The sequence below is a fragment of the Lepisma saccharinum genome, unplaced genomic scaffold (genome assembly GCF_977018435.1).
Source record: "Lepisma saccharinum unplaced genomic scaffold, izLepSacc3.1 HAP1_SCAFFOLD_387, whole genome shotgun sequence".
Lineage (NCBI taxonomy): Eukaryota > Metazoa > Arthropoda > Insecta > Zygentoma > Lepismatidae > Lepisma > Lepisma saccharinum.
Window position 1 is genome coordinate 150,076 of NW_028143093.1, and position 18,531 is coordinate 168,606.

The 18,531-nt window shown below is 38.4% G+C and overlaps 1 protein-coding gene across 1 annotated transcript in view; it reads right to left on the bottom strand.

The window, feature by feature from the left end:
* LOC145982749 (trehalase-like) overlaps positions 1-17,948 on the bottom strand; it is a 43,110-nt gene extending 25,162 nt beyond the window's left edge. Inside the window, exon 1 of the mRNA XM_083116119.1 lies at positions 17,757-17,948. Within this exon, the coding sequence (XP_082972245.1) occupies positions 17,757-17,842 (86 nt within the window). The 5' untranslated portion in view covers positions 17,843-17,948. The remainder of the gene's footprint in view (positions 1-17,756) is intronic.
* Between the last annotated feature and the right edge of the window lie 583 nt (positions 17,949-18,531).

The window sequence follows — 18,531 nt, forward strand, 5'->3', positions numbered from 1 at the left end:
TTTATCAAATTACAGGCCCATTTCGCAACTCTCAGTCTTCTCAAAAATTATTGAACATGCAATAATGATGAGAGTAGAAAATTTCTGTAGTAAACACTCAATCTTAAGCTTGTCGCAGCATGGTTTTAGGTCCGAACGAAGCACGAAAACAGCGTTAGCAGACTTAGTAGAATGTGTCACACAATCTCTGAATAATTGTAATCACACGGTAGGAGTCTTTTGTGACCTATCAAAAGCTTTCGATTCTGTAAATCACGAGATATTGCTGTGGAAACTTCAAAAACTTGGTATTCGTGGACTACCACAAAAGTGGTTTCAATCTTATCTTACCAATAGAAAGCAAATTGTAGAAATCGCTCACACCACAGCAAAAGGATACGTAACACATCAACACTCCACCATGAAAAGTGTAACATGTGGGGTGCCTCAGGGAAGTATTCTTGGCCATCTTTTGTTTCTTATGTACATAAATGATTTACCAAATGTTATACCTGAGGCAAATGCAATATTATATGCTGATGATACAAATATTATAGTAACAGACACTTCCAAAGATGCTCTACAATCTAAGGCTAATAACGTATTAAACAAATTAGATGACTGGTTTTTAAATAATAATCTACTCCTCAACAGCAAAAAAAACAAATTACATTACATTTTCTACAATCCAAACCAGAAACCAAATAAGACTCAATCTAATATCTGGGAATACACAACTAGAGCCTAAAAAAATTCAAAATTTCTGGGTATCATTCTGGATGAACACCTTAGCTATACAGAACACATAAACACGCTACAATCAAAATTAAGTAGTGTGTGCTATGCCCTTCGAGAAATGGTAGACATCTCAAGCACCCAAACTGTAAAGTGCCTTTATATGGCAAACTTTGATGCTTTACTATGATACGGTATTATGGTTTGGGGTAACAAGGGCCACTCCAATGTCCTTTTTATGCTTCAAAAAAGAGCTATAAGAATCATAGCTGGAGTAAAGAAAACTTATTCATGTAGAACTCTTTTCCGTAAACTTAATGTGTTAACTCTCCCCTGCATATATATTTATGAATGCTTAATTTATGTTAAGCAAAATATTTCCAACTTTGCCACAAATGAGGAAATACATGGCCTAAACACAAGAAATAAAGACAAACTTCACATAAAACACTGCTGCCTTAACTTATGTAAGAAAGGTCCCTTAAATTCTTCCATAGATCTCTACAATAAACTACCACAAGATGTGAGGAAAGAACCAAAATTGATGATATTCAAGCACAAGATAAAATCAATGCTTCTGAAGCATGTTTTTTATTCTATAGCTGAATACATGGAAGCGACTTTTACATAAGACAAATGTACATAATGTAGTATGATCACATATTATTCTTGTAAAATTAAATGTCAAATGAAAGTGGGTAATTAGTATATCTTCTCATGTTATATTTTTTTGTGATTTTGATATAATAGCAGAGTAAGACCCAATTTTTTGCAATTTTTGGCTATATATTTTGTATTTGTAAAATCTATTAATGTACCTGTATTGTAATGTAAGTATTGACATGTCCTATATTACCATGTACTGTAATTTGTACACACTGGTAGTCCTTGGACGCAAATAAACTAAACTAAATGCAATCATTCATTTTCTGCCATTGAAAACTACAGTTTGTGTGCTTCTTTTCCAATATTAGCTAATGTAAAATTAATCGTTTCTTCCAAACGAATTCTTTAGCACTGACTTCTACCCCCTTTTTGCGTAATTTATGAGGATAATCACATCATTCAACTACTATTATCACTAGTAATGACAATAATAATAATAATAATAAAGGTAAAAAATAAGGTAAGTGCTCCCCTGTGATATGCACCATGCCATGAAGGCGTATAGGGGGGGTTAGGGCCCTACACTTTCTTGATCACGGCCAAAGGTGTGGGTGATGTGATCAGAGTTTCCTCGCAGAGTTTCCTTCAGGTACCCACTTTACACGACGCTGGGTGGGTGCCGGAGCCGCTTGAACAGGTGGAAAAAATCCCGGTTCTCTCCCCCCCCCCCCGGGTCGAAACCGGGTCTCTCGCATGGTAGTCAGACGCCCTAACGACCTTTTTTTTTTTTTAAAGGAAAGTCCCCTATGCGGAAGCTTCCCCCATCACACTTCATTCACTCATATCATTTCATTCATATTTCAATTTCAGGACTTTTCAGGACAGACAATCACAAACATCCATGTCCGAGCCAGGATTCGAACCCGGGACCCCTGGCGTCGTAGCGTAGCGCGATGTGCTAACTACTTCGCCACAGGGGCCGACATCGACTGAGCTACCGCGGCTACTATAACAATAGTAGTCATTATTATTATTGTTATTATTATTATTATCATCATTATTATTATTTGGTACGTTTTTATCCTGGTAATTGCTCCCCCCCAGACAAAAATTCGTGGTTACGCCTCTGTACAGGTCACGAAAGAGACCAAACAATATATTCTCTCGTGATCGATTAAATAAATCACTTTATTTCGAATTTGTAATAAATCTTATTTTTATATATTTTCATGAAATATAACTCTGCTATCGCCTCATTATCAGTGAAAGGTGCATCGTAACTTGGATTGGCAATATAATTAGCAGAAACGGGTGGAACTAATTAGATGGAGGTAACAACACTTCTGGACGCGAGGCTAAGGTGCACATAGATCCGTACCACCAGCTGCCACTGCACTACATCCTTTCCCGAAATTTTGAGAAGATCAAAGTTTTCATCACATGGAAGCTGTACGAACATTTTGGTAAATGGGGCACACCATCCCCCGTACCACTCTTAATTGAAGCACTCACTTGAACATAATATGTGACTTATCTATGAATAATCAGTCTCATATCCGCTTGGTATGTCTGAAGAAGTCGCAATGTAAATTAAATTTTGGTTAGGTATTTTATTATGAATATCGAATCTATAATTTGTCTCGTTCCACGTCTCTACAACTCTCAAAGGATCTAGTTCCACGTATCATTATTTCAAGCTTCTGGTTTCGAATGTATGACAGGACATGTATTTCATTACGTTCGTTACTTCATCAATTCACCATTCATCCTGTTTAGAAAAGGACATGGAATTCCCAAATATACAAATAGAAATGGGATAGATCGAACTTCTCGGAGAAGAAAGAAGGTACCTAACTTGGATGCTGACAGTTCATAATTTAATAATATTATGTTGCCGCAACGATGTGCTATGCTATTCTATTCTCAAACACAAAATTGTGCATGTAGGATTTATAAGCCATTTCGCCCACACGAACAAAATAACTACCAATAACCACCAATCCAAGCTATTTATTTAAATATTCAATATATTAAGGAGAAGAAGAGCGACAGTTTCGTACAAGTTGCGCATTTATTTCAATATCGTCGGAATGGGCACGCCAAGAAATAAACAGGCTCGGCAAGAGAGTATGCATGTTGCAAGTGGAAGCGATTTTTTAAGTTGATTAAGCTAGACACGATGTTTGAAAAATATGATGAATAAGTATTTACAGAATCCGATGTATTCCTTATGGACAGACAACTTCAAATTCAAGTTACGGCTAATCAAATGGAAGTTTCGACTTTTCCTAAGACCAAGAAATTGTTAAACGTGTCTTTCTCCGTCCATATACTTTCCTACGCCTTTAGAAGTTTGTTATTCCCGAGGGAACGGATAAAGTATTGCTCCCGTAAGTGTAATGCGTTTCTCCTTGCCTCCACGGCCATCCCAGCAGTGTTGCCAAACCTCATGCGAACAAAAGAACTAAATTGCACCTTAAATGGAGCTATAGTTGACTTTGAAGATGCTAGTTTTGTGGAGGCTCGACAAAGTGCCTCCTAGCGTTGATTGGTTACGATCGAGCCACAAGTTTTGGATTTGAGTTCTAACTTGAACATGTGTTCCTTCTTCTATTTAATTTCATTCTCATCGTTGCGATTAGCGTAGAGAGGCAGACGAGCGACGTAAAATAAGGGGGGAAACGAACTAGAACACATCACTGGGCACAGGATAATAATAATAATAATAAGTTATATTCTCCCACTCCCCCTTAATCCAACATTTCTGAGTTCCAATATCGAAGAAACTATTGTTTTCTTTTCCCTCGTTTGATCATAATCATCATAGTTATCCACCAAGCAACACCTGAAACGCAAATAACCAGTGAGATAAATTTTGCAGAGTTGGTCATCATTCAGACCCCTCTACTTTCCAAAAAAATGTTTGTTCATTGATTGATTTGCTTCATTTTACTTCGCTTTTTATGCCACTTTTGACTAATTTGCGAAGATGGGGATGAGTGACGATATGATGATATTGATGAATGGATGCTCAGAAACAACCATGCCCAGGCCGGGATTCGAACCCAGGACCCCTGGCGTCGTAACCAGGGTCGTAGGGAGACTCATGCGGGACCCGGGGCAAACTACTCAAGTAGGGCCCCGAGTTACTGCTATTATAGTGGCTGGATCTACTAGTACAAAAAATGCTTAATTTTAACATCTGGGGTGGTAAACAAATATAATTCTCTTGATTATGATTAAATATGTTTATTTATTTTTTACAAATGCTAGAGACTAATAAGAATAAGAGTTGCGCAAAATAACCAATAAAATAGATACTGTGAAGTACAATACATTTTTTACTCATTAACAAATGAAAATTAATAATTGCAATGCTTACTTTTTTTATTAATTCATTATCATTTTTCATTTTTATGAAGAAAGTATTTGTACTCACTTGTAACTTAAGACTTACATTATTTCTCTCTTGATTTTTTCTGTAAAAGCAACGATTTCTTCGTTAAAATTAATTATTTTTGGCTCTCTCATTTTCAATTGACTAAAGCAAGACCATTAAGGCATTCCTGGCACATAGTACTCCGTAAATAGGTTTTTATAATTATTTTCAATTAGAAAACAATGTCTCTGCCTTCGCTGCTGTGACCGAGACATGCATACAGCAGGATAACTGGAAGTCAATTAACTAACTATATGAGGTTCGTGGCGAAGCTTAATTTCTATAGAATTTGACAAATAGAAGCTTGTATCAGTTCTTATGTGTCTACAACTGCTTTCATGCCATTAAAACGCTTATGCAGTTGTGAACAAATTGTGTCTAGTTAGTAAAATATTGATACTTTGAACCAACGTTCTCGGTTGGTAAGTCTTTGGTCCTCAAATTTAGTCTATTTTACTTTGCTCTTTTGCAACTTTTGGCTAATCGCGAAGATTGGGGTAAGTGATGATACGATCTAATTGATGAAGTGACACTCGCAAAGAACATCCATGTCCAGGCATGGATTCGAACCCGGGACCCCGGGCGTCGTAGCGCGCTGTAATAACCATACCAAGTGCTAAAATAATTTTGTCAAAATACATCTTTATCTTTTTGATTCTTTTGTCAGAGAATTCACTTGAAATCCCTCCACTTGGCTTATTTCCATCACTTCAGCAATTGCTTCAAATTATCCCCGAAGCTCAGTCATTTCTAAGAGAGCGTTCCCTAAGAGATCAAATGGAGCCATAATATCACGAGATTCTGCTTGTAATGACTTAGAAGCGATATTATCTGCTTCAAGATTTAGATTGAACAGCTAATAATAAAATGAAACTGAAAGATTAAATTTTCCCCTTAATGCTGAAGCCTCACTTCTTTCATTTGACTTTCTGCTTGTTAATGTTATAGAAGACAAAGCTTCCCAAACGTCACCAATCCTCTCTCTAACAGTATACACAGCTTCATTTCTTCCTGCCCATCGTGTTGCATTAAAAACGTTTTTAGAGTTGGGTTCGACTTATTCCTTCTTCAATATTTTAACTATCGCCATCGCAGAATACTGTTACCAAAAATAAATACACATTCAAAACTGTTTCAAAAGACAGGGCTATTTCCCGGTTACCTTGTACAGTGTCTCTCAAAAGTTTTAGGACAACGACATTTTAAACTAGGCAACCCAAATTACGTAAGGCGCTGGTGGGTTGCGTGTAGAGTTAGGGTCAATTTCAGGGTTTCCATATGCACAATACATATTTATGAAATACGCGAAAGGAATAACACCAAGTATTATTGTATAAAACTCTAAAAAAATATCAGTATTACATTTGTCGCAAATGAGAAATAATTTCTGAAAGAAAGAAAATCGATTTTCTAGTATTTCATCGCTGATGAGTCTACACAAAGGAAAAGAAGAGAGAGGAAACAAAAAGGGCCAACAAATGACAGGAGAAAAGAGAAAGCGAAAGGGGAAGAGGAAAAGTAAAGGAGGGAAGAAAAGGTAGGACAGATGTGGATAGGAGAAGTAATGAGTAGAAAGGGAAAAGATGCGAGGAGAGATGAGGAAAATGGAGCAAAAAGGAGAAGAGAGGAGGTAAAGAGATGATGAGAGGAGAGGAGAAGAGGAGCTTTGAGAGGAGAGGAGGAGATGAGAAGAGGGGAGTTGAGAGTAGAGTAAAAGAGTGAATATGAGAAGAACGAAAGGAAGGGGAGAAGAGTGCAGTGGAGTTGGAAATCTAAGACAGGAGAGGAGATAAGAGGAGTGGAGAAGAATGGGATGGAGACAAGAGGCGAGAACAGGAGGGAAGGTGATATGACATATAAGCAGGGGAGAAGAAGTGGAGAGAAGAAGGAGAAGGATAGGAGAGAAAGGAGACGAGAGGAGAGATGAGGTATTTGTAGAAAATATCGTCTCAGCATCAAGAATTATGCATTGATCAAAATATCGACATGAAACATTCAGAAATATTTTAAAATGAATTGGAGAATGTATTAGATCGGTGTAAAATGCCTTTTGGCTGAGTTCAGCGCGATAAAATCTGACAGGTAAGATCTCTGATTCTACCTGCGATTATACCACTAAAACATGAATGTAATTTTCATATTTATAAGAATTATCTAATTTTTCTCCCCTTCTGAAATAGAGGTTTTGTTATTTAACATTTCTCCTCCTCCCATCGTTAATTCCAAACAGAATCATTCGACTTCACACTGCGCGGACATCAGGTTGACAATCTACAACGGTAACCACTGCCCTACAAACTTTCGTTCTTGAGAAAAGCTAAGAGGAGCTGACCAATGTGAAATGTAGATGCAACTCCTCCTCCTACATGTAACGTGCAAAGAATACTTGTTTGTTAAAAAGAAAACGAAGGTAGTACGAATTGACGCAAACATTTAATGGAGAATTGCACATGATGAAAATTTTTCTTTCGATATTTGCGGAGGTATCGTTGCATTGAATTGGAGCGGGTAAAGGGGTAAAATTAGTATGTCCTAAATTACCACAAATATAAATAGTTGTTTCATTAATATTTGTCAATGTCTTTGAAGCAGTACACAATTATCATCATAATTCACGAGCTTATACGTAAAAATATTCCTTTGAATATGTGGCAATTCATTTATTTGTTTAATTTTTCGTAGTAAAGTCCAGATGCAGAACAATGTAGCTATTTTACACTGTTACAATGCATTTCTTTAATAAAAGGGAATTTTTTTAAAAAAAACACGTCGTAAGGAGACTCAAACCTGGGACCGCTAGATGCCCACTCGAGAACTCTAAGCACTACACCACGCCTTTACCTCCCGCTCAAACAACAATTTTTATATATTCAAACACTCCAATATTGTAAATGTCGTTGGATATTCATGTAGTTGAACTTCTACTTAAATTTTGAATTGCTTTTCTTGTATTAGCAGATATCTTCGAGAAAAAAATGTCGAAGTGATGAAGAAAAACGAGAATATTGGGAGCTGTTGTGAAAATCCGAGTTATTTCTTCTAACTTATTATCGATTGATTTGGCGTTTTAAGTCCACTTTATGCACAGTATGGCTAATCGGGACTGGACCTACAGTTTAAAGTGGGATCCGAACCACTTGTGCCTCCACCGGGTATCGAACCCGGGACCCCTTGATTACAAGGCGACAACGCTACCACTGCGCCATCTGGGAGGCCAACTTATTATTGTGATTAGACATTATTAATGGAAAATATCTAGAGGCTTCTACATTGCAGGACGCTTAAAGTACGTTTTATGCACAGTAAGGCTAATCGGCTCTTGACCTACAGTTTAAAGTGGCCACATTGTGACTCCACCAGGTATCGAATCCAGGACTCCTTGATCACAAGGTGGCTTCGGGAAGGCTTCGAAGTATTTGAATGTTTATAAATAATGTAAGCTTTATTTGAACCTGCGAATCCTCAAACTACCTGCACAGCATGTGTAGAAGTGCCTGCTTTTTTCGTTTTCGTCAAATTAAAAATCAACTGGCATGTGTATGTTTATGATTGATTGGATTGATGATTATAAAGAATGATAAATAGCCAAACATAAATTACAACCTACTTAACATACAGGTTTATGGAAAAATTGTTCTGTAGTTTTATTAATGAGAAATGAAATTAGCAGTTTATAACTATTATATAGAATATCTTTGTTTTGCCTTTCCTTACGCAACAGCAAATACATTTCATAATACTGTTCTGAACATGAGACTTTCGTCAGTATACAAGGCATTTCGTCTGTTGCAGTATCACAGGAAGAGAACATCTTCCTGCAATGTAGAAGCCTCTAGATATTTTCCATTAATAATGTCTAATCAGAATAATAAGTTAGAAGAAATAACTCGGATTTTCACAACAGCTCCCAATATTCTCGTTTTTCTTCATCACTTCGACATTTTTTTCTCGAAGATATCTGCTAATACAAGAAAAGCAATTCAAAATTTAAGTAGAAGTTCAACTACATGAATATCCAACGACATTTACAATATTGGAGTGTTTGAATATATAAAAATTGTTGTTTGAGCGGGAGGTAAAGGCGTGGTGTAGTGCTTAGAGTTCTCGAGTGGGCATCTAGCGGTCCCAGGTTTGAGTCTCCTTACGACGTGTTTTTTTTTAAAAAATTCCCTTTTATTAAAGAAGTGCATTGTAACAGTGTAAAATAGCTACATTGTTCTGCATCTGGACTTTACTACGAAAAATTAAACAAATAAATGAATTGCCACATATTCAAAGGAATATTTTTACGTATAAGCTCGTGAATTATGATGATAATTGTGTACTGCTTCAAAGACATTGACAAATATTAATGAAACAACTATTTATATTTGTGGTAATTTAGGACATACTAATTTTACCCCTTTACCCGCTCCAATTCAATGCAACGATACCTCCGCAAATATCGAAAGAAAAATTTTCATCATGTGCAATTCTCCATTAAATGTTTGCGTCAATTCGTACTACCTTCGTTTTCTTTTTAACAAACAAGTATTCTTTGCACGTTACATGTAGGAGGAGGAGTTGCATCTACATTTCACATTGGTCAGCTCCTCTTAGCTTTTCTCAAGAACAAGGCAGTGGTTACCGTTGTAGATTGCACTGATCGGCATGAAAATCCTCCCACGAGGATGAAAGGGTGTACCTTATAGATTTCGAGTCGCTGATTACGAATATCGCATTGAAAAAGTTCCAGCACGTAAGTTTTTTTTTAGGGGGCATTTTCCATAAAAAATTACCGAAAAATTGTATTTTTGTAATGAAATTGTATTTTTTATGCTTGGAATGCATAATTGTGTATTTTTACCTCAATCCAAGAATTGTTACTATATCCTAGGAACATTCTTTCCCCTGCCCCCACAACCACCCCCCCCCCCCCGAAATAGAAGAAAATTCCAAATACACCCCACCCACTCCAAAAAAACAGTGAATTCTGCCACAACACACATTTTTTTGAGAATTCCAGATAAATGTCAAAACAAAAATGTGAATAATATTGCATTTTAACATTACTACTGGAAGAAATATTTTCACGATGTCCCATGAGCCATAAGTGACTGGCTCTAAAATGAATGGTATCTTACAATTTTTAACTATGTGTGACAGGCTTATTTGTGTACATTGGAGTTCAACGTTTTATTTTCGTTACACTCTTCCTACACTGTCACCTCGGCTTCCTTCAAGGTAAAAGGATTCGTAATCAACTTGTAGTCATTCGTTGGCACCCCCTTGTCTAGACGACAAACAGGATGTGGCTGGAAAAAGGTGCCAAGACATCCACCTCGTTGTCCCATGAAGCAGATATTTTACTTCCGAGGTGATCGTGGTGTAAGAGAGTCGCGTTACTCTGTGTCTGTTTATATCGTTAAGGAAAAATATTTCTGCGTGAAATATTGACATTTGTGTTAAACCAACATGCCACGAAATTGTAAAAACTCGGTAGATTCATTCTGCTACATATGTGGGGAAGTGGTCTTCAAGGAGCAAAGTAGGGCATTGTCACCGTTCCTAAAGACAGCGTACCACCTGTACTTTGGGTGTAAAGTCGGCGACCAGGATCGCGATTGGGCTCCCAAACAAAGTTGTAACTCGTGTGCGCGTTCTCTAAAAGGTTGGTTGAAAGGTACACATAAATCGATACCATTCGCCGTACCTGTGGTTTGGCACGAGCCCCGGGATCATGTTGCAGACTGTTACTTCTGCCTGACCAATATTACAGGTTTCTGAAAAGGCACGAAGCATAAAATACAGTATCCTGACTTGGATTCCGCGAGGAGACCTCTCCCACATGATGTTGTTCTGCCTGTACCCGTACCACCAGACTCATACACACTGAGCAGTGTTTCATCCGACGAAGAACCTGCGACTTGTCAGGATGTTGCACAATCTTCGAGTACGCATTCAGATCCCAATTACGCCCCAGTGTCTGACACTAAGGAACCACATGTGATAAGTCAGGAAGAACTGAATGATCTGATCAGAGACTTAAACCTTCCGAAGACCAAGGCCCTGTTGCTTGCATCACGACTTCAACAATGGAATCTACTTGACCGAGATGTGAATATATCGATGTACAGAAAAAGAGAGGTGAGCCTAGTTCCTAATTTTACAAAGGATGGTGATTTGGTGTATTGCAGTGACATTCCGTCGCTTATGGAACAACTGAAATTTGACTACATCACTGAAGAATTATCTCGGGAATCATAAGTCACCTAATTACAAAGACATTGTGGGCAGGTTAATTACTTCATTTCGTACCATGTGATTTAATATGTCCCTCAAGTTACATTTCCTGCATTGTCACTTGGACTTCTTCCCTCAACAGTACAGCTTGTAACACCATTAAGCCTTGTTTCCATTATTATGAAAAAATATAAATATGCTGACCAAGGCAGTAATTTATTTTATTAAAAACATAAACTAAACGTAACGTTTCAACCTTCTAGCAAGGTCTTCATCAGACTCTGTATCAAGTACAAAAGTCTTGTTCTTGATACAGAGTCTGATGAAGACCTTGCTAGAAGGTTGAAACGTTACGTTTAGTTTATGTTTTTAATAAAATAAATTACTGCCTTGGTCAGCATATTTATATTTTTTCAGTACAGCTTGGGTGAGGTCTCCGATGGACACGGTGAAAGGTTTCATCAACAAATAGCTACCATGGAGAGGCGCTACAGTGGGAAATGGAGTGTGAATATGTTGGACGACTTCTGTTGGAATGCGACACGCGAGTCACCCTGTACAAATTACAAGAGGAGCAGGAACACCAATTGACATGCAAATGTTGAACTTTTACTCTTTATGTAGTTGTATCTGCTTGTTTTATATTGAAATTCTGATGATAGCATGCAATTTTATATGGGGGGAGAATAGCACCTTTGCGTGGTAATTGAAACCCGCCCCCACCCCCTCCCTCAAAACTGGTACGTCTTGGAGAAAAACGGGTTGCGGATTCGAACTCAGGAGCTCGAAATCTATAAGAATCACCTAATTTGGTTCATGGGAGCGACAAAAAGTTTAATTTTGCCGAACAGTGTTGTCAACCTGATGTCCGCGCAGTGTGAAGTCGAATGATTCTGTTTGGAATTAACGATGGGAGGAGGAGAAATGTTAAATAACAAAACCTCCATTTCAGAAGGGGAGAAAAATTAGATAATTCTTATAAATATGAAAATTACATTCATGTTTTAGTGGTATAATCGCAGGTAGAATCAGAGATCTTACCTGTCAGATTTTATCTCGCTCTGAACTCAGCCAAAAGGCATTTTACACCGATCTAATACATTCTCCAATTCATTTTAAAATATTTCTGAATGTTTCATGTCGATATTTTGATCAATGCATAATTCTTGATGCTGAGACGATATTTTCTACAAATACCTCATCTCTCCTCTCGTCTCCTTTCTCTTCTATCCTTCTCCTTCTTCTCTCCACTTCTTCTCCCCTGCTTATATGTCATATCACCTTCCCTCCTGTTCTCGCCTCTTGTCTCCATCCCATTCTTTTCCACTCCTCTTATCTCCTCTCCTGTCTTAGATTTCCAACTCCACTGCACTCTTCTCCCCTTCCTTTCGTTCTTCTCATATTCACTCTTTTACTCTACTCTCAACTCCCCTCTTCTCATCTCCTCCTCTCCTCTCAAAGCTCCTCTTCTCCTCTCCTCTCATCATCTCTTTACCTCCTCTCTTCTCCTTTTTGCTCCATTTTCCTCATCTCTCCTCGCATCTTTTCCCTTTCTACTCATTACTTCTCCTATCCACATCTGTCCTACCTTTTCTTCCCTCCTTTACTTTTCCTCTTCCCCTTTCGCTTTCTCTTTTCTCCTGTCATTTGTTGGCCCTTTTTGTTTCCTCTCTCTTCTTTTCCTTTGTGTAGACTCATCAGCGATGAAATACTAGAAAATCGATTTTCTTTCTTTCAGAAATTATTTCTCATTTGCGACAAATGTAATACTGATATTTTTTTAGAGTTTTATACAATAATACTTGGTGTTATTCCTTTCGCGTATTTCATAAATATGTATTGTGCATATGGAAACCCTGAAATTGACCCTAACTCTACACGCAACCCACCAGCGCCTTACGTAATTTGGGTTGCCTAGTTTAAAATGTCGTTGTCCTAAAACTTTTGAGAGACACTGTACGTATACATACAACATCTTTAAGAACCAAATTAAAATTTTCACTAGTGCAATGCACCTAATAACCTGGGTCATTGGTGTACGCAGGGGAAGCTGATGGATCTAGAGCTCCTCCCGGAATTTTGAGAAAATCAAAATTTTCAAAAGAAAGTAGTAAAGATCTCGGGACCGAAGTGCTAACTGAAGCCACCCCAAAAATGACCCATGATTAATTATTGTCTTTGAATAACTTTTAGAAAGAAGGTTAGAAGTAGTAATTATGAAACATTTATAGCGTATCCCGCCTTTTCTACAACGCAGCTATGATATCCACCTTTACAATTCCAGCCTCCTCCGAAAAAATCCTGCGTACGCTAGGGACTTGAGGTGCAGTTGTTGGAATATTTTTTACATGATTTATGCACCAGAAGTGTAGCAATGGTTTGCATGTAAAGTGTTGGCACAACTTCCACACCTAAGAAGTGTAATATGAAATATTTGATTTCGTGTTGCATACAGGGTTGGCAGAGGCGAAGATATAGTACAAGTAATGCAAGCACTGCTTGCATTATTCGAATATCATTTAATGTACTTAATGTTTTAGCCTTATTTCGTTTCCATCGCACTCGATTTCGCGAAAAATTACGGCCGCAAACTCCCTCAGCAGCTCTGTAGCAAGCACCAGCCTCAATGCTTGCGGCTGCTCTGCGGGAAAATAACGCACCCGAAGGAGTCACATGGCGAAGCGTGAAATTCGAGTGGAACCCGTCCACAACGCTTATACCAAAAGCTCTGCTTGCTGAGCTTGCGTGATTCCCGAAAATAGCCGAGCTCAACCGAAAGCAGAAGGATATATTACCACCAAAAACTACGAGTAAAGAATTTGTGTCTTCATGAACACGTAAACAAGATCGCGAATATAAAAATAATTCTTAGTCATAAAATAACTAAAATAAGTTATTATCATTGTTCTAAATTCCATATATATATCATTTTATATTACAATTTATTTTAGATTTCGCGAATTGTAAAACGTGTAAAAAAATGGATATTGGGAGTTCGGGCGAGATGGTAAAGGGCGGGGGTTTGTGTTTCAGGAAGTGAAATGTCTGCACCCCCGTGAAGAGTTTCCCCAGGGAGGGAGGGAAGATTCGACGGACCTTGGTCTGCACCCTGTGTCCAGCTCGGTCCAGCTCAAATTACGTCAAAAGTGTTGACCGCACCAGTGTTTGCAACTGCCAAATTATTTACACCTAATTCAAGTGAGCTGTTTCACAAATTTTACAACCACATTCAATAAATTGACTGCTTTTGAATAAAACTTGGGGTGAAAATAAAGCTATCTAAAAATAACTCTCTACTGATATTTAGACAGCACAATTAAATCGTATACATTGTACACATTATGAACACAGGAACATGTTTTAAGTTTTATTATTATGACACAAGTGGTGCTCCCAGGATTTTTTGTAGTAGTGTCCTCATTTTGTCATCTTTTCCTGCCTTTGACTTTCCTTTTCTTAGGAATACTGGGCCAAAGGGGGGGGGGGGGGCAACTCTCCCCCGGCCCCGGCCCCGGCCCCGCCTCTGTGTGACACTTTATTACTTAAATATTATGTATATACTCTTTCTGCTGTAATGATTCTGATTTCACCGCTTAATTTCTATCTCCATACTGATATATCTTTCCTTCCCACGAGGGATAAAATTAAGGAAATAGGTTGGTATCACTTTCGGTCGTTTCAGAGATTTCCAAAGTGATCTTGCGTGGATGCTATCCAGTTGTGGAAAGAGCATGGGAGTGTCTTCACGTTTTGAGAACCTTGAGGCCCTAAGATTTGTTGAATTGTCCGATATCGGGAAATTTCCTATATATGCAAAGGAGTTTGGAATTTATTGTGGTGAGTACATCGTCTATGCACGTGTTTCTTTGGTTTGAAATGAAATTTTTAAAGTTGGTGTTTAACTTTTTATTTTAATGTTTGACTCCGAATGCGATTTTTAGGGTGCCCACAAATCCTAAATTACAATCACGCAGTGTAAATTAAATAAATGAGTTATTTTATCTAAAATCGGTTTGGTCACCGTTTGTCCACATTAAAAATTATGAACAAATAAAAGTACTAATAAATAAATAAGATATTACGTACCCCTTTAGTCGTATGCGGAAAGTTCGCATATGTAAGACGTTTACTACCATACGAATAACGTTACCTGGAATTTCGAAAGTAAATGTGACGTTTGAGGATCATATGGTTTATTTTTAGAACCGTCACTTTATTACGATATTTTGACACATCCAGCGAACGGGCCAACGAGGCTATAAACCTTTAATCCCCCTCTTGGCGTGCCATTGTACTACATGTTTTGTCGTACCGAAACATTGCTTGCCTCCTTCGTAAGACTACGCTTCGCTACTGAGGGTTGGGCATAAGTAGGTACACAGTTGTATAATAGGTATATTAGGTGGATTGGAATGAGTATTTTGACCACATGTTTGTGGCTACAGGAAAATATATCTTTATTAAGTTTCCCAGCTTTGCTCAGTTTGTCTTTTGTTTATTAATTGTTATTTTTTCATTCTTTTCAGTTTCTTGTGTCGCTATGGCTGGGAATTTAACATTGTGTCAAATCTAGATTACAAAAGTGTGTAAATGGTGAAGGACACCAATTTGAACATTTAAGATAGTAATAGTAATCTTCAGCGTTAAGTGTTTCTTCATAAAATTATACTATAGTGGAATTTAATTAAGTTTATACTGTACTATACTATATACTGTATACTGTATACCTACAGTCTCATGCCCACCCCTGTATAATTACTTATTTTATTTCTTATCATGAAAACAAGGTTATGAAACTATATTTTATTCATTTTTGTCTGTTTAGAACGAGGTATGTAATTGAGGGGAGGAAAATAGTTTATATCCGAAGGCAACTATGCTGACCATTATCAATGGGTACCTGGGGGCAACCCTGGGGGAGTAAAGGCAGTCAGATTGTGGTGCTGATCACATCACCTCAAAAATTGTTCAAATCGAGAATGTGTGGAGCCCTAGCTCCTCATCCCCTAAATTTGTCTTCATGGCACGGTGCTATAACCCGGGTAACTTTACCTTTTATTTTATATTCGTGCCAGAAGTTGTAACTATCAATAAAGTAATCAGAAGTTCAAAAAAAGTTAGCAATTATGCACAGCGTCACCTATAGGTGACACATAAATATTAATGCAAGTATTGCATCAATTTCAAAGAAATACATGTCAGTCATATATTATCATTATAGATGAAAAAAATAAAGTTGAAACAAGAAAACATTATTTAAGATTAGGCATACACAGGAGATTTACTACGTAGAAATTTTCAGCGAGAAATACAGGCTCGACCAGGACTCGAACCCGGGTCTCTGGCATACCGCGCCATTGCTCGGTATGCACGCAGCTAAGACAGGCCGGTTCGGTAGCTTAGTGTTGTCGTCTTCCGTGGCTGAGTGGTTAGCAAAGCTCGCTACAAAGCCAGGGGTGCCGGGTTCGAATCCCGGCTAGGACTTGGATGTTTGTATTTGTCCGAAATGACTGAAAACGAGAATACAGGTTGAGAAATGTGTGAATGGCGGGATACTGCCGAATAGGAGCATTCCTTATAAACAAAAGTGGTAGAGCAATGACACGGTATGCCAGAGACTCGGGTTTGAGTCTTGGTCGAGCCTGCATTTTTCGCTGAAAATTTCCACGAAGAAAAGCATTGTTCATAAAGAAATGAGAATTGTCGGGTTAAGTTGTTTGTACTTTTAAATAAATATTTTGAGTTCCTCCGAATATCACAGAACGTTTTATATGCATGTTCATCAGGGTACTGTTTGCACAAGTTCCAAGCCTGTTTTCTATTTTTCAAAATAAGAATGAGTTCACTGTCAAACCAAATTGGGTATTTCGCAAAGCGCGCTATCTTGTTGGTAACAAAGTCATTTATTGCAGCTTCCACAAACATGTACAGTGTGTCGTTGACCTCTTCCTGTTCCAGCAGAAATCAGGGTAGGCGTCTGTTTCATTCCAAGTGGCATTTCGTCACAGGCAGCGAGGTTCGTTCTGGGGGTGGAGTTTTTGACCTTCTATACTCTTAAGTTTTTGACCTTCTCAGCGGAGGGGAGGCGCACAGCGACATCGAGAGATGTATGGTCTGAGGGCAGCAAATTATTTTTATCACCATTCAGCACCATCTTCGCGATTAGCCGAAGGTGGAAGAAAAGCGAAGGAAAATTAAACAAATGGACCTACCATCCAAGTGTTTTAACAGATGCCGTCCCTGCCAGTATCATTGACAGAGACAATTTTGTAGAGGTAAGAGGTAAGGCGATACTAGGACTGGCTCGGTAGTTCATTTGTACACGCTTCGGTTGTACGCAAAATAAAATTAGAACGGTGCAATGTTGCGAAAGGATGACACGCAAAGCCTTCCGCATTAAAAAGAGGAAAAATTGCTGGTACAGCAAAGGCACGGCGTGCCAGAGACCAGAGTTCGAATCCTAGTCGAGCCTCCTACTTTCTACATAGTTTATCTTGTGTGTGCCAAATTATTAGTTAACCATTCACTCGTCGTCGCTAAGTGGAATGCGACACGTTGAGCTCTATGTTTGCAGACACCCAGGGCTCGAAATGGGAATTTTCACTAAACGAAACGCTTTACTTCCGTTAACATGCTGTCTGCTTTTTTTTCTACTGTTACGACAGTGACGAGACGGAACGGAAGGTTCCAGTTATTGACGAGCCGGAACGCGTTCATTTCGATCCCTATGGACACATTATCTGAAAACAACGCATAACCATGCAATCTTCCTTACCTGTCACACGGTGGCTCTAAATCTTGGCCTGCTGCTCTTGTCAATGACGTCAAGAAAGCAAGAACTGATAATATTGTGAAGTTCATGATGTGTCTACACTCCGTGTGTCAAATAACTTGCAAGCTGAGCCACAAAACTCTTTTATAGCTAAACTTCTTCTCTAGAAAAGATAAATAAAACAAACACGTGAGCTTTCGCAGACAGCTTTTGCAACTGATAGGGAAGTGGAAAGCTGTACCTTGGGAGGGGGGAGGGGGAGGGAGGGAAGATCTTATCATTCTTTGACATGTACGGATTACATTATATGACTTCCATGAACCTGTTTCAAGAATCTCATATCGCTTGTATTGCAATGTTCGCATTGGCAAGGACGAACGTGGCCGAATCGAACATTTTCCACGCCGAGTTGACCGGGGAAAGGGGAGGAGGGAGTCCGTTTTAATGTCAAGAGGAAAAGTTTCGAATCACCTGCTCAGCAAATTGTAGGAGAAGCTACCGGGGAACTCCTTGTCACGTAAAAGAGTCAACTGGTTTCTTTATCACGATTTAAAGCCATGTCAATTGTAACGGGACTTCGGAAAGCGGAAAACCAAAGAGAAACCTTCCATCTTCTTTTCATTAGTATCCATAGGCCACGCCAGAATATTGCGTGCGCTGAAAATTTACTCCCTCACAGAATATTTGTACTGCAAGTTTCATTTTTCATCAAGAATTGCGATATTAGGAGAAGTAATGGTTTTAATACTGGCTATTCATTTCTTCGCGAAAATAGTGG